At 41.3% G+C, this 15,857-nt stretch overlaps 1 protein-coding gene across 5 annotated transcripts in view; it reads right to left on the reverse strand.

Moving 5' to 3' along the window:
- The window catches only part of akap9 (A-kinase anchoring protein 9), a 263,757-nt gene that overhangs the window by 27,596 nt on the left and 220,304 nt on the right, over positions 1-15,857 (reverse strand). For all 5 annotated transcript variants that reach the window (XM_043690268.2, XM_043690267.2, XM_043690271.2 and 2 more), the window contains 5 exons: positions 15,689-15,853; positions 14,366-14,522; positions 13,162-13,384; positions 11,871-12,021; positions 358-1,053 (listed from right to left, as the gene is read on the reverse strand). In XM_043690268.2, coding sequence (XP_043546203.2) covers positions 358-1,053; positions 11,871-12,021; positions 13,162-13,384; positions 14,366-14,522; positions 15,689-15,853 — 1,392 coding nt within the window. The remainder of the gene's footprint in view (positions 1-357; positions 1,054-11,870; positions 12,022-13,161; positions 13,385-14,365; positions 14,523-15,688; positions 15,854-15,857) is intronic.

Consider the following 15,857-nt stretch of genomic DNA (forward strand, 5'->3'; position numbering starts at 1 on the left):
ACTGACTGTGTGGAGTTTGCACATTCTCCCCGTGTCTGCGTGGGTTTCCTCCGGGTGCTCCGGTTTCCTCCCACAGTCCAAAAAGATGTGCGGGTCAGGTGAATTGGCCATGCTAAATTGCCCATAGTGTTAGGTTAAAGGGGTAAATGTAGGGGTATGGGTGGGTTGCGCTTCGGCGGGTCGGTGTGGACTTGTTGGGCCGAAGGGCCTGTTTCCACACTGTAAGTAATCTAAGTAATCTAATCTAATCTATAGAGCATATTTACACACATAATAAGTACTATATAAATGCAAATTTTTGGCTGTAGTTATGACAAGTTGTTGAAATGAGGTATTAGTCAATTTTACAGCATGTACCTTTGCTTGAGGGATCTTGTCAGTGACAGCTACATCTGTGTCCAATTGATTTTCTGCCTCTCCGGTTCTCACTTGTTTCATTTCCTGTAATGCCTGAACAGTTTCTTTCAATTTTTCTTTCTCTCTTTGCAACTTTAAAACTTCATGTTTTTCTTTTTCCAACTGGTCCATGAGTTCTTTTGCTTGTAGCTGCAAGGAATCTACTTTTTCCAGGATATGTTTATGCGATTCTTGCTCCTTTAACAGGGACTTCCTATTAATCTGCTGCTGTTCCTCAAGGTGTTGCCTCAATTGAACTGACTCAAGTTTGTAGCTTTCCATCTCACTCACCAACTCTACTATACGATTATGTTGATCTTCTAGTTGTCTTTGCAGCTCCCCTATTAGCATTTCAGATGTCATCTCAGCTGTCTTCACCATTCCTTCCTGCTTCTCCTTTGCCTGAGGAAGCAGCTTCAAGATCCGCCGTTCTCGTTCTAGTGCACTGCTTAATTCACAAGATCTACTTTTTTCAGCATCTAAGGCAACTTGGAGCTCACTGACGCGACTTTTCTCATGGGATAATTCAGTTTCATGTAGGGCTTTCTCAGAATCTAGATTCTGTCTAAGGTCATTTATTGTCACCCTTTCATTTTCCAAAGTACATTCCAAGTGCAAATATTTTTTCTTTTGATCCTCAAGTGCAAATTTCAGGTCCTGAAATTAGACAAGAACATGTTTTTCTAATATTGCTAATAAAATTTGCTTCAAATATGTTTAGTTTTATAATTACTGGCATATTTGTGACTATTTTATCATGCATATCTTCCGTAGAAACAGAAAAAAAGGAGTAGGTCATTCAGCCCATCGAGCGTGTTTGCCATTCAACGATCATTGATGTTCATCTATATCAATGCTATACTCTCATTCTCTCCCCATACCCCTTAATGCCTGTAGTGTCTTAAAATGTTTTTTTTTTCTTAAATATAGCCAGTGCCTTGCCCTCCACAGTCCTATATGTTAAAGAATTCCATGGGTTCACCATTACCTGAGTGAAGACATGCCTCCATATTTCAGTATTAAATGGCCTATCACAAATCCTGAGACTGTGACCCCCTTTCTCAAGACCAACAAGAAGGGTGAAATACATTGCATCTAATTTGTCCAACTTTATCAGAATTTTACAAATGGTGGTACAGTGACTCGGTGGTTAGCATTACTGCCTCACAGCGGCAGAGACCTGGGTTCGATTCCCAACTTGGTCGATTGTCTGCACATTTTCCCCATATCTACATGGGTTTCCTCCAGGTGTTCCTGTTTCCTCCCACAGTACAAAGACATGCAGGTTAGGTGGACTGCTTTCCACTCTTGAAAATAAAATTTGTTCCTCCTCTGATAATGTCTGCTGAATAATTCTGAATCTATGCCAGTTTATTGTTCTTTAATCTTGCACGCTAACCTATTATATGGGACTTCATCAAAGCTTCCTGAAAATCCAAATACATTGCACATTCTCTCCGTGTCTGCATGGGTTTCCTCCACGTGCTCCGGTTTCCTCCCACAATCCAAAGATGTGCAGGTCAGGTGAATTGGCCATGCTAAATTGCCCGTAGTGATAGGTGCATTAGTCAGGGGTAAATATAGGGGCTAGGGGAATGGGTCTGGGTGGGTTACTCTTTGGAGGGTTGGTGTGGACTTGTTGGGCCGAAGGGCCTGTTCCCATACTGTAGGGAATCTAATCACCATTCGCTAGTTTCCCTTTAACTATTCTATTAGTTACCTTGCCAAAGCTCAAGTAAGTTTCTCAAACATAATGTGTATTTTATGACAGTTTAAGACTTTGAAATAGAATAAGGTCATTTAGCCCACCAAATCTGCTCTCCATTGAACTAGATAATCACTGATCTGACAGTCCTTATCTTAATTTTTCCGCCTTATCCATATACACTTTGATTCCCTCACTGATTAGATAAATTTTATACTGAAATAGATATTCAATGACCAGGCTCAGCAGCCCTCTGCTGTAAAGAATGCCACTGATTCACTACCCTCAGAATAAAAAGCCTCCTTATCTGTATTTTAAATGGGGAATCTCTGAGATTATGTTCTTTGGTCCTAGACTTTCCCACAAGGGTAAATACCCTCTCCACATCTATACTATCAAGCCATCTAAGAATGTTATATATTTCAATTAGGTCTCCTCTCATTCTTCTAAACTCCAGTGAGTATATGCCCAGTCTACTCAACCTCTCCCCATAAGAAAATTCCTCCAAAGCCAGAATCAATCAAAGCAGCTTCTCTGGACTGCCTCCAATGTAGTATATCTTTTCTTAGATAAGTGGATGAAAAAGTGCTCATAGTATTCCAGCTATGGTCTAGCAATTGCCTTAATAGCTTTAGCAATACCTCCCTATTTTTATACTTCATTCCCTTTGAAAATAAACACCAGTAATCCATTTGCCTTTCCCATTATCTGGGAGAAAGTGAGGATTGCAGATGCTGGAGAGACAGAGTTGCAAAATTGTAGCGCTGGAAAAGCACAGGTCAGACACCATCCAAGAAACAGGAGAGTCGATGTTTCGGGCATAAACCTTCATCAGGAAACATTCGGAGGGTGGGGTACCGAGTGATAAATAAGAGGGTGGGGGTAGGACTGGGAAGGCAGCTGGGAAGGTGATAAGTGGATGCAGATGCGGGGTGATTATGATAAATCAGTGGGGAGGGTGGAGCAGATAGGTGGGAAGCTAGGTCGGATGCTGCCTGACCTGCTGCGCTTTTCCAGCACCACACTCTTTCCTATTGTCTGTTGAACTTGGATGCTAGCTTTTTGTGATTCATGCACAAAGATTCTTAATCTCTCTTTGCTGCAGCTTTCTACAATATTTCTCCACTTAAATAATATTCAACTCTTTTATTCTTCCTGTCAAACCTCACAGTTTCCCACGTCAAACTTTACCTAATCACAACCTATTTATATCCCTCTATAGGCACTCATCTGCAAACCTCCCTAAATTAAGTCATTAATTAATACTATAAATAACTACGATTCCAGCAATGATCACCGTGACACTCGACTAGTAACAGGGTGACATCCTGATTATGCTCGCTTTATCCCAACTCTGTTGTCGATTAGTAAGCCAATCAACTAGCCATGCGGAGGTACTACCACTAACATCACAGGCTCTTATTTTGTTAAGTTACCTTTTGTGTGGTTTCTTGTCAAATGTCTTTTCAAAATCAAATTACATTTCCTAGTTCCTTTTTATCTATATTGTTTGTTATTTGCTTTCATAAATACATATTAACTTTGTCCAATCCCATTCATATTTTCTGAGCGCTCTGTTATTACATCCTTTATAATAGACTGCAACATTTTCCTTCATACTAATGTTAACCTAACCAGTTGGTAATTCCGTGCTTTCTCCCTTGCCCCTTTTTAAATAGTGGGGTTACATTTGCTATACTGCAATCTGCAAGGAATATTTCAGAATTTATAGAATTTTGGTAGATGACAACCAAACACATTCACTATTTCTGTAACACCTCTTTTAGCACCCTGTAATGTATATTATCAGGCCTTGGAGCTTGATCCACTTTCAGTCCCATTAATTTCTCAAGGATTTTTTATAAAATTGATATGGATTTCCTCTAATTCCTTCTTCTCATTAGAGCCTTGGCTCCCTAGCATTTCTGGACAATTATTCGTGTCTTCTATGAAGACAGAAATAAATTATTGTATAAGTGCTCTGCCATTTCTGTGTTCTCCATATCAATTCCTTCATTGCTGATTGCAAAGAGCATATATTTGTTTTCTCTTTTTACGTAATGTATAAAAGCTTTTACAGACTACTTTTACATTTTGTGCTGGTCTATTTTCTTACTATATCTTTCCCTTCTTAATCAATCAATCCTCTTTTGCTGAATTCCAAAGTACTCCCAATCCCCAGACTTGCTAATTTTTCTAGCAACTTTATGAGACTCCTTTTTGGATCTAATATATTCCTTAATCTGTAACTGTTGGAAATCATGCATTCATTCCTTTAATAGTAACCATTGCTTATCTACTGTCATGCCTTTTTGTAATGTTACCCAATCTATTATAGCCAATTTACCCCTGATATCTTTCTGTTTTCATTTATTTAGGATTAGGACCCCCAGCTATAGATTGGCCTACTTCATTCCCCGTCTCAATGAATAATTCTTTCAAGTTATGGTTACTCTTCACTTAAGGACCAAAAAGATTATTCATTAAACCCTCTGTACTGCACTATACCAATTCTAGGCTGACCTGTTCCCTAGTTGATTCCTCGACATACTAGTCTAAAACACCATCTTGTACACACTCCAGGAATTTACCTGTCACCGTATTATTGCTAATGTGGTTTACCCAGCCTCTATGCAGATGTGATTTAGAGATGTCAGTGTTGGACTGGAGTGTACAAAATTAAAAATCACACAACACCAGGTTATAGCCCAACAGGTTTAATTGGAAGCACTTGCTTTTGGAGCGCTGCTCCTTCATCAAGTGGTTGTGGAGTACACAATTGTAAGACACAGAATCTATAGCAAAAATTTACAGTGTGATGTAACTCAACCTCCTCACAGACCGCGTTAGGGAACTGGAGCTGGAGTTGGATGAACTGAGGCTGAGAGGGTGATAGATAGAAGCTACAGGAACATAGTTACGCCAGAGAACAGAGGTGGCTGGATAACAGTTAGAGGTGGGAAGGGGAGGAAGCAGGCAGTGCAGGGATCCCCTGTGGTCGTTCCCCTCAACAATAAGTATACCGCTTTGGATACTGTTGGGGGGGATGACCCAGCAGGGGTAAGCTGCAGTGACCGGGTCTCTGGCATGAGGTCTGGCTCTGAGGTTCAGAAGGGAAAGAGGGAGAGGAGGAGAGCGCTAGTTATAGGAGACTCTATAGTTAGAGGGACAGACAGGCGGTTCTGTGGACATGGCCGAGACTCTCGGATGGTTTGTTGCCTCTTGGCTGACAGGGTCCGAGACGTCTTGGACAGTGTCTTCAGAATCCTTAAGGGGGAGGGTGCGCAGCCAGAAGTTGTGGTGCACATTGGCACCAACGACATAGGTAGGAAGAGGGATGGGGAGGTCATTCAGGAGCTCAGGGAGTTAGGCTGGAAGCTAAAAGCTAGGACGGACAGAGTCGTCATCTCTGGGTTGTTGCCGGTGCTACGTGACAGTGAGGCAAGGAATAGGGAGAGAGTACAGTTGAACACGTGGCTGCAAGGATGGTGTAGGAGGGAGGGCTTCAGGTATTTGGACAATTGGACTGCATTCTGGGGAAGGTGGGATCTGTACAAGCAGGACGGGTTGCACCTGAACCAGAAGGGCACCAACATCCTGGGAGGTAGGTTTGCTAGCACTCGTCGGGGGGTTTAAACTAATTTGGCAGGGGGATGGGATCCGGACTTGTAGTCCAGCAAGTAGGTTAGCTGTTTTTCAGTGTGTCCAAGAATGTAGGGAGGCTGTGGAGAAGGTAGCACTGACAGGGAATACTTGCGGACACAGAGATGGGTTCAAGTGTGTATACTTCAACGCAAGGAGTATCAGAAATAAGGTGGGTGAACTTAAGGCGTGGATCGGTACCTGGGACTACGATGTTGTGGCCATCACGGAAATGTGGATAGAAGAGGGACAGGAATGGTTGTTGGAGGTTCCTGGTTACAGATGTTTCAGTAAGATTAGGGGGGGGTGGTGGCGTTGCTAATTAGAAATGATATAACGGCTGCAGAAAGGCAGTTCGAGAGGGATCTGCCTTTGGAGGTAGTATGGGCTGAAGTCAGAAATAGGAATGGAGTAGTCACCTTGTTGGGTGTTTACTATAGGCCCCCCAATAGCAGCAGAGATGTGGAGAAACAGATTGGGAAACAGATTTTGGAAAGGTGTAGAAGCCACAGGGTAATAGACATGGGCGATTTCAACTTCCCAAATATTGATTGGAAGCTCTTTAGATCAAGTAGATTGGATGGGGCGGTGTTTGTGCAGTGTGTCCAGGAAGCTTTTTTAACTCAGTATGTAGATTGTCTGACCAGAGGGGAGGCCATATTGGATTTGGTACTTGGTAACGAACCGGGACAAGTTATGGGCTTGTTAGTGGGTGAGCATTTTGGTGATGGTGACCACAATTCTGTGACTTTCACCGTGGTTATGGAAAGAGATAGGTGCGTGCAACAGGGTCGGTTTTACAATTGGGGGAAGGGTAAATACGATGCTCTAAGACAGGATCTGAGGAGCATAAGTTGGGAGCATAGGCTGTCAGGAAAGGATGTCATTGAAATGTGGAACTTTTTCAAGGAACAGATATAATGTGTCCTTGATATGTATGTACCTGTCAGGCAGGAAAGAAATGGTCGTGTGAGGGAACCTTGGTTGACGAGGGAGGTTGAATGTCTTGTAAAGAGGAAGAAGGAGGCTTACATAAGGTTGAGGAAACAAGGTTCAGACAGAGCATTGGAGGGATACAGGATAGCCAGGAGGGAGCTGAAAAAAGGGATGAGGAGAGCTAAGAGAGGGCATGAAAACTCTTTGGCGGGTAGGATCAAGGATAACCCCAAAGCCTTTTATGCGTATGTGAGAAACATGAGAATTACGAGAACGAGGGTAGGTCCGATCAAGGACAGTAGTGGGAGACTGTGTATTGAGTCGGAAGAGATAGGAGAGGTCTTGAATGAGTACTTTTCTTCAGTAATTACAAATGAGAGGGACCGTATTGTTGAACAGGAGAGTATAAAACGGACTGGTAAGCTAGAGGAGATACTTATTAGGAAGGAAGATGTGTTGAGCATTTTGAACAACTTGAGGATAGACAAGTCCCCCGGGCCTGACGAGATATATCCTAGGGTTATGTGGGAAACAAGAGAGGAAATTGCAGAGCCGTTGGCAATGATCTTTTCGTCTTCACTGTCAACGGGGATGGTACCAGGGGACTGGAGAGTGGCGAATATTGTGCCCCTGTTCAAAAAAGGGAATAGGGATAACCCTGGGAATTACAGGCCAGTTAGTTTTACTTCGGTGGTAGGCAAAGCAATGGAAAGGGTACTGAGGGATAGGATTTATGAGTATCTGGAAAGACACTGCTTGATTAGAGACAGCCAGCACCGATTTGTGAGGGGTAGGTCTTGCCTTACAAGTCTTATTGAATTCTTTGAGGAGGTGACCAAGCATGTGGATGAAGGTAGAGCAGTGGATGTAGTGTACATGGATTTTAGTAAGGCATTTGATAAGGTTCCCCATGGTAGGCTTATGCGGAAAGTCAGGAGGCATGGGATAGAGGGAAATTTGGTCAGTTGGATAGAGAACTGGCTAACCGGTCGAAGTCAGAGAGTGGTGGTGGATAGTAAATATTCAGCCTGGAGCCCAGTTACAAGTGGAGTTCCGCAGGGATCAGTTCTGGGTCCTCTGCTGTTTGTAATTTTTATTAATGACTTGGAAGAGGGAGTTGAAGGGTGGGTCAGTAAATTTGCAGACGATACGAAGATTGGTGGAGTTGTGGATAGTGAGGAGGGCTGTTGTTGGTTGCAAAGAGACTTAGATATGATGCAGAACTGGGCTGAGGAGTGGCAGATGGAGTTCAACCCTGTCAAGTGTGAGGTTGTCCATTTTGGAAGGACAAATAAGAATGCGGAATACAGGGTTAACGGTAGGGTTCTTAGTAAGGTGGAGGAGCAGAGGGATCTTGGGGTCTATGTTCATAGATCTTTGAAAGTTGCCACTCAGGTGGATAGAGCTTGTAAGGCGGTCTCTGGTGTATTAGCGTGCATTAGCAGAGGGATTGAATTCAAGAGTCGTGAGGTGATGTTGCAGCTGTACAGGACCTTGGTAAGGCCACATTTGGAGTACTGTGTGCAGGGGAATAGATAGAGTGGACAGTCAGAGACTTTTTCCCCGGGTACAACAGAGTGTTACAAGGGGACATAAATTTAAGGTGAAGGTTGAAAGGTATAGAGGGGATGTCAGGTGTAGGTTCTTTACCCAGAGAGTCGTGGGGGCATGGAATGCGCTGCCTGTGGGAGTGGCAGAGTCAGAATCATTGGTGACCTTTAAGCGGCAATTGGATAGGTACATGGATAGGTGCTTAAGCTAAGACAAATATTCGGCACAACATCATGGGCCGAAGGGTCTGTTCTGAGCTGTATTGTTCTATGTTCTAACTGAAATTATACATTGAAAAATACCTTGATTGTTTGTTGAGTCTTTCATCTGTTAGAATGACCATGATAGTTTCACTTCTTTCATATGTAAATCACAAAACCTTTTATAAAAGTTACATTCTCAGGTTAACCGTAACAATTGGTGTCAGCCAGATAATATGAAGGTGTTAGGCCCCCTGTGTTCCCTCTCTATGCCATAATGTTTACACTGATTATAATCTAAAATGTGAGTTAACAGAGTCTTACATGGATTCATGCAGTTTTTAAGCAAAATACAATGAAACTCTGCAGTACAAATTCACCCCACAAACGTATATGTGTGTCTGTCTGTCTATCTGTGGTGGGGGGCTGTGAGTGTGAGAGAGAGTGTATGTGTGTGTGTATGTGCGTGTAAATTGACTAAGTCTGTGAGTGGGGGCATGTGTGAGTGTGTGTCTCTGTAGGAGTGTGTGTCTCTGTAGGAGTGTGTGCGTGTGTGTGTGTCTGTCTGTCTGGGGTGGGGGGTTGTGAGTGTATGTGGGAGAGAATGTATATGTGTGTGTATGTGAGTGTAAAGTGGTCTAAGTCTGTGAGAGGATGCATGTGTGAGTGTCTGTATGCGTGTGTATACGTGTGTCAGTGTGTATGCGTGTATAGGAATGTCTTTGAAGGGCTGATGAAGGGTTTTTGCCCGAAACCTCGATTTTTCTGCTCCTCGGATGCTGCCTGAACTGCTGTGCTTTTCCAGGACCACTAATCCAGAATCTGGTTTCCAGCATCTGCAGTCCTTGTTTTTACCTAGCTAAGTTCCGTACTCATAGAGAGGGCCTCAACCAGGACCTTGGGTTCATGTCACACTATAGGTGACCACCATTGCACTATACACACACACACACAAATCCTCTTTCAGACTTAGACCACATTACACACACACACACACACACACACACACACATATATATATATACACTCTCCCAAGACACTCACAACCCCCCCACCCCAGAGACACACACACACACCCTCACACAAGCCCCCTCCCACAGACTTAGACACTTTACACTCACTCTCTCTCACACTCTCAACCCCGTACCACAGACAGACACACACACATATACGTTTGTAGGGTGAATTTGTACTTGCAGAGTTACATTGTACTTTGCTAACAAACTGCATGAATCCATGTAAGACTCTGTTAACTCACTTTTTAGATTAGAATCAGTCTAAACATTATGGCACAGACAGGGAACACAGGGGGCTAACACCTTCAACATATTATCTGGCTGACACCAATTGTTACAGTTAACCTGAGAATGTAACTTTTAAAACCTTTATGCGATTTAGATATGAATACTATCATGGTCAATGTATAATTTCAGTTACATCACACTGTAAACTTTTGTTATAAATTCTGTGTCTTACAATTGTGTACTCCACAACCACCTGATGAAGGAGCGGTGCTCCGAAAGCTAGTACTTCCAACTAAACCTGTTGGACTATAACCTGGTGTTGTGTGATTTTTTTAACTATATGCAGATGCAAATCACCCAGAATTGTAATGTTATCTGCATCTCCAATTTCCTGTTTAATGTCATCCCCACTTTACCAATACTGACTGGAGGCTTTTTAACGACTCTCGCTTTTTCCCCTTGTTGTTTCTTGCATTCAACCAGACAGGTTTTACATGTAAATTTTCTAAGCCAATATTCTTTCTCACTGTTGCATAAACCGTATTCTTTACCAACACCATCCATCTCCTTTCCCCTGCTCTTTCTAAATATTAAATAACCTTGTCAATTCAGTTTCTAGCCTTCGTCACCTGCAGTCATCAGTCACCCTGTTCACAATTGTAATCATATTGTACTTGTTTACAACTATTTGCACTACTGCAAATATTCTGTGCATCTACATGCAGTATCTATGGATTAGTCTTTGGTTAACTTTTTTTTTCACACCTTTTTGTACTATAATCCTATTTATTGCTAGCCTTCGTTTCCTCTGTCCCCTACTTCTGCATTCTACATTTCTATCTTTCAAGTCTATCTTTGTTTCCGTTTACTTCTCCTTGCTCAAGTCCCCTTCTCAAGCCCCTCTAAGTTAACCCTCTCCCACAATACCAACAAATGCCCCTGCTAGGTACGACGCATCCAGCTTCAACGTGTTCGCTTCAACATGTTCGCCTTCCCCAGAATTGGACACAATTTCTCAGAAATCTAAACCTTTCTTTCTAACACCATCTCTCCAGCCACACTTTCATCCAGTTTATTCACCTCTTTCTGAATGTATTAGAATGTATCAGTGGAAGCATCTTTTCTAGCTCCGTATATTTTGCCTGAGGGACCTCAACCTTCTCTTTATATATATATTTTATACATATATTTTGTATATGTATCAACATCTGACAGTTTACCCTCCTTCAGAATGTCCTGCAGCCATTCTGTCATCCTTGATCCTGACATTAGGGAGGCAATGCAACATACTGGATGTTACATCTGTGACCCTAGAAACATTGATGTTTCTCTTATGATAGAATCCCCTATCACTATTGCTCTTCAACCCTTTTTTTCCCTTCTAACTCTGTGCACCTGAACCGATTTTGCCATAGGCAGAGATACCATCGCTCCCGGCAATAAGTTCTTAGTGCATTGAAGCCAAATAAATCGGTCAAGTTTATAATTGGGGAGCAATTTTTTTTTATTTTACTGAACTCGCTAAATAATATAAATCTCCACTAACGATAGAACTATAATACTGTCCTGAACATAAAACTCATTTCATTTCAAAATTAGGGTTTTCTCTGTAATTTTACAAGCCATTTCTACTTGTACAAGTATGTGGCAGTAGTTAACTAATCAACTCAAATCCTAATTGTGATCAGGTTATTTGATTTTAGGTTTAAATATAATACAGCCCTTTGGTTTTACAGATGAACTTCAAATTCAAGTAAACCACAATTAAATTCAACATTCAAGCATTTCTGTTCTATGCGGGCTGAATAAATTTTCATGAGGCAGATGCATCAAGGATGCAGTTAAGAGTGCACACAAAATTATAACAGTTATCTAGATCACGAAGATAAGTAAACATTCATACTTTTTAAAAAAAAAATTGAACCTTCCAAATTATTTTGGCCACTAAACTCAAACCTTAAGTAAATTTATTTCATTTTTGACCCAGGTTGGTCATGAACAGGATCTGAATTTAGAAGATCTGACAAAAATCAGAAAATGTACTTAACAACATGTTATGGATTACACTAATGTTTTGTTGACAGAGCAACAAAATCAGTCTGGGATTGGGGAGGAGGGCAAGAGGAGATGGCAGTCAGAAAATGTTAAGCCCTGCTTCTTTGATTCATATTTGATTGACAACAAAAGAATACTAACCTCCAATTCTTCTCGGTCTTGTTCTTCTTTTCTATTTGTCTTACACTGCTCTTTTTCCAATGCCCACTGTAGTTCCCGTGCTTTCTTCTGTTCACGTGCCAACACATCACTCAGCATGTCTACTTCAGCTGCCTTGTCAGTTAACTCAACTCTAAAAAAAATTAAATGATCATTGGAACTTCATTGTTAATTTGGTTGGCCATTTTATATTTACCAAGTATTTAAAAACTTAATAGCAGTAAAAATGCTAACGTTTGAGCTTCTTTGCTGATATCAGATCATGTCTTCTGATAGAAAAAAAATACCCTCAATGAGTTAGCAATTAAGAACAAAAATTGCTGAAGCAAAAGGTATTTGTTTTAAGCTTTTTGACTTGCACACATTAGGTCATTTCACAAGAAATTCAAATGTAAAACCAGCATTTACATTGCATGACAGGAGATTGCTGATTGGTTGGCGAATAGACTGATTGCATTCTCCAAGGCAACACCTATCCCAATCACAGTCCACTTGCCAACTAATCAGCACTCTTCTCTCATACAGGTCTTCATGTCTGACGAATGATGCTCTGGCTACCGAGGGAATGTTACAAAGGTTTTCTAGACTGATCCTTGGGATGACAAGACTGACGTATTGGATCAGTCGGGATTATATTCACTGGGGTTTAGAAGAATGAGGGGGATCCCTTGAATCCTATTACATTTTAACATGAGCAGACAGAATGTAAACACAGGAAGAATGTTCCCGATACCTGGGGAGTCCAGAACCAGAGGCCACAATCTAAGGATACAAGGTACGCTATTTAGGATTGAGGTGAGAAGTTCCTTCACCAAGAGAGTGATGAGCCTGTGGAATTCTCTGTGATGGAAAGTGTTTGAGGCCAATACATTGAATGCTTTCAAAGAGGAGTTAGATATAATTCTTAGGGGTAAAGGGGTCAAAGGGTATGGCGAGAAAGCAGGAACAGGGTACTGAATTGCATGATAAGCCATGATCATACGAATGGTGGCGCAGCTTTGAAGGTCTGAATGGCCTATTCCTGCTCTATTTTCTGTGTTTCTATAAAAATTGGTTTCCGTTTGAATTTGTATTCTTGCAAAATGTCCTGATAACAGCAAGATGAAAAAGTTTGACAAAATGTCTTTTTTCAGCAATATTCAGGCTCTCTACTACTAAACGAATAAAAGATATATTACTCACTTTAGCTGAAAGGACTCAGAGATCAAGAATATTAGCATTGCAACTAAGATGAGTATTTTTAAAAACTGCTTGACTGAATTAACTAAATTACCTTAGCATCTCTAAATCTTTCAAGTGCTTATGTTGTGTCTTAAGTGTCGTTTCAAGCTCCAATTTAGTTTGAGAAAGCTCATTTTTCATCTCTGCCACGATTATTTTCTCCAAATTCAGTTGGTCTTGGAGTTCAGCTCCTTTTTCCTTTACTGTATTCAATTCCGTCTGTAACTTGAGAAATTGAGTCTCCTTTTGTTGTAAACTGCTTCCTAGTAGTTCCACTAAAAATGAAGAGATGCATTAAGCTTGAGTTTATAAGTACAGATAGCTTGAGATACACATCACTTTGTTTTAAAGTCATACTTTTGACAGCCTCTTTTTGTGTATTTGGTGAAGCTTGCATCAATTTGGGAAGCAGCAAAAATTAGTTACAGGTTAAATGAGTCTGTATAATAGGAGGTAAGTTGGGGAGCTACAGACAGTTTTACAGTTATCAGGCAAAGTACTATCTAAGGGCAGAATTTCCTCTTTCACCCTTCCCCAACAGGCAGGACACTTGGCACTGCTATAAGTCTACAATGAACAGCCATGAAAGAGGATGAACTAGAACCTAGGTACTCTTGCTTCTTCAGTCAGACAGGGCGTTGCTAATAAGATGCTCAAATAGGGCAATCTGCTGCAAACACTGCCTTCACAATAGGGCAGCCCTGCTGCCTCAGTGTCAGAGACCCATGTTCGATTCTAGCCTTCGGTGACTGTATGGAGTTTGCATATTTTTCCAGTGTCTGTGCTGGGTTTCTGTCCGCTGCTTCAGTTTCCTCCCATAGTCCAAAGATGTATAGGCTCACTGAATTAACCATAGTAAATGTGGAGTTATGGGGTAGAGATGGGGGTTGGGTCTGGGTGTGATGCTCTTCAGACGGTCAGTGCAGACTCAATGGGCTTCTTTCCACACTAGGGATTCTTTGATTCTATGCAAATTCCAAGCCTGGTAGTCTTGCCATGTACAGCAAGGGGAAGGGCTTCTTCAGTGACCATTTGTTAACTAGCCAAGAGCTTCGACTTACCCAAGGACATGCAGGTTGCTGGACACCAACCCTGCCACTATTACAATGCCTGCAGAGGCATGTAAACTACTAGCAAACTGCCACCATCCTCATCCTACTCGTCAGATTGAGGGCAAGTTCAAGCCTTAAAATCGTCACTTAAGTATAAATATAATCAATTATGTGGATTAGGCATGATCATGAACTTAAAACCACCTTCGCTTCTTTGTGCAATTTGTTCTTCCACAGTCATTGGCATCTTGTCACCCTGTTGGGACCTTTGCAGATATGACCACAGTTCACGTATCTCCATCATCATACTATCCCTATCTGCAGTCATTAGATGCTCCATATCAGCACTCCTCTGTGCTTCCTGTAGCAAATAGAAAAGGAAGATTCTAATATCATCTATATCTGTGTTAACACAAGATTCATTTTTTCCAATGCTCTCATGGCTAGCCTCCCAACCTCAATAAACTTTAGTTCATTTAAAACTCTGTCATTCATATCTTATCTAACATCAGATCATGTTCACTAATCACATATTGCTTGATGACCAATTGACTCCTGGTCTGGCAACAGCTTGATTTTGATAAGCTCATGTTCAGGTTGGAATAACTGTACAGACTTATTTCTCCTCATTGTTGTAATGTACTTCAAACTGACAATTCTCTAAAATTTCTGCATTCCTCCACAATCTGGCCTCTTGGATAACTTTGCTTTCTATTGCTATGGTTTGTGACCTTTGAAGGGGTAGGTCGTAGAGTTCTCGAATTTTTGCAATACATCTTTCTGCCTCTCCACGTTTTTCTCTTAACTCATTCCTTAAAATCTTCTTGTGGAGATCTGTGATGTATTGGGTTTGAAAATGCTCCTTAAAAACTCCCCTTTATACTTGCTAACAATAACTTTCCATCTTGTGCCATACTTTGCCATGAAACCTCACAGTCATTAAGTGTTAATATGCAACTTAATGTTTGGTGCAAGTCCATGCAGATATTAGTTATGGAATTATTTTTGTTTATGTCACTAAGGTGCTTTAATTTGAGAAAGACATACAAGATCACAAGGACTGTTTGTGTGGAATTTGCATGTTCTCCCAGTGTCTGCGTCTGTTTCCTCAGGATGCTCTGGTTTCTTCCCACAGTCCAAAAATGCACAGGTTAGGTGGGTTGGCCATGCCAAATTTCTCCATAGTGTCCAGTTATGTGCAGGCTATGTGGGTTAGCCATGGTAAATGTCAGGTTATAGGTATAGGGTGGAGGCTGGGTTTGAGTGGGATGTTTTTGGGAGGGTCAGTGAGACCTGATGGACCAAATGGCCTCTTTCTCCAACAATCTATGACAAGATAAACTATGAATAAAGTAAGAACTCTGTTAATAAAAATCTTGTAAATGATTTTGTGACAAATACTTTAGATTGCGTACTTTAGTAACCTTACACTCAATGTCCAATCATACAACACAGAAAATCAGCTTTCCTAATTGAAAATACTTTCAATTAGGAAAAACAAGGTGTATTTTTAGTGAGGAGAGATACCTGTTCTTTTAGTAAGCTTAATAATGCCATCGCATCCATACTATTCAATGATGAAGCTTGTGCACGAAGAGCAACCATTAAAATATCACGTTCTTTATTAAAAACATTTTGAACAGCTTGGAGAAGTTCACGCCGCCAGTCTGTGATGTTTTCAGGAGATAAAGCCTGT

The sequence above is a fragment of the Chiloscyllium plagiosum genome, unplaced genomic scaffold, assembly GCF_037043375.1.
Source record: "Chiloscyllium plagiosum isolate Xiang-an unplaced genomic scaffold, Cpla_swu_hap1 HiC_scaffold_5, whole genome shotgun sequence".
Lineage (NCBI taxonomy): Eukaryota > Metazoa > Chordata > Chondrichthyes > Orectolobiformes > Hemiscylliidae > Chiloscyllium > Chiloscyllium plagiosum.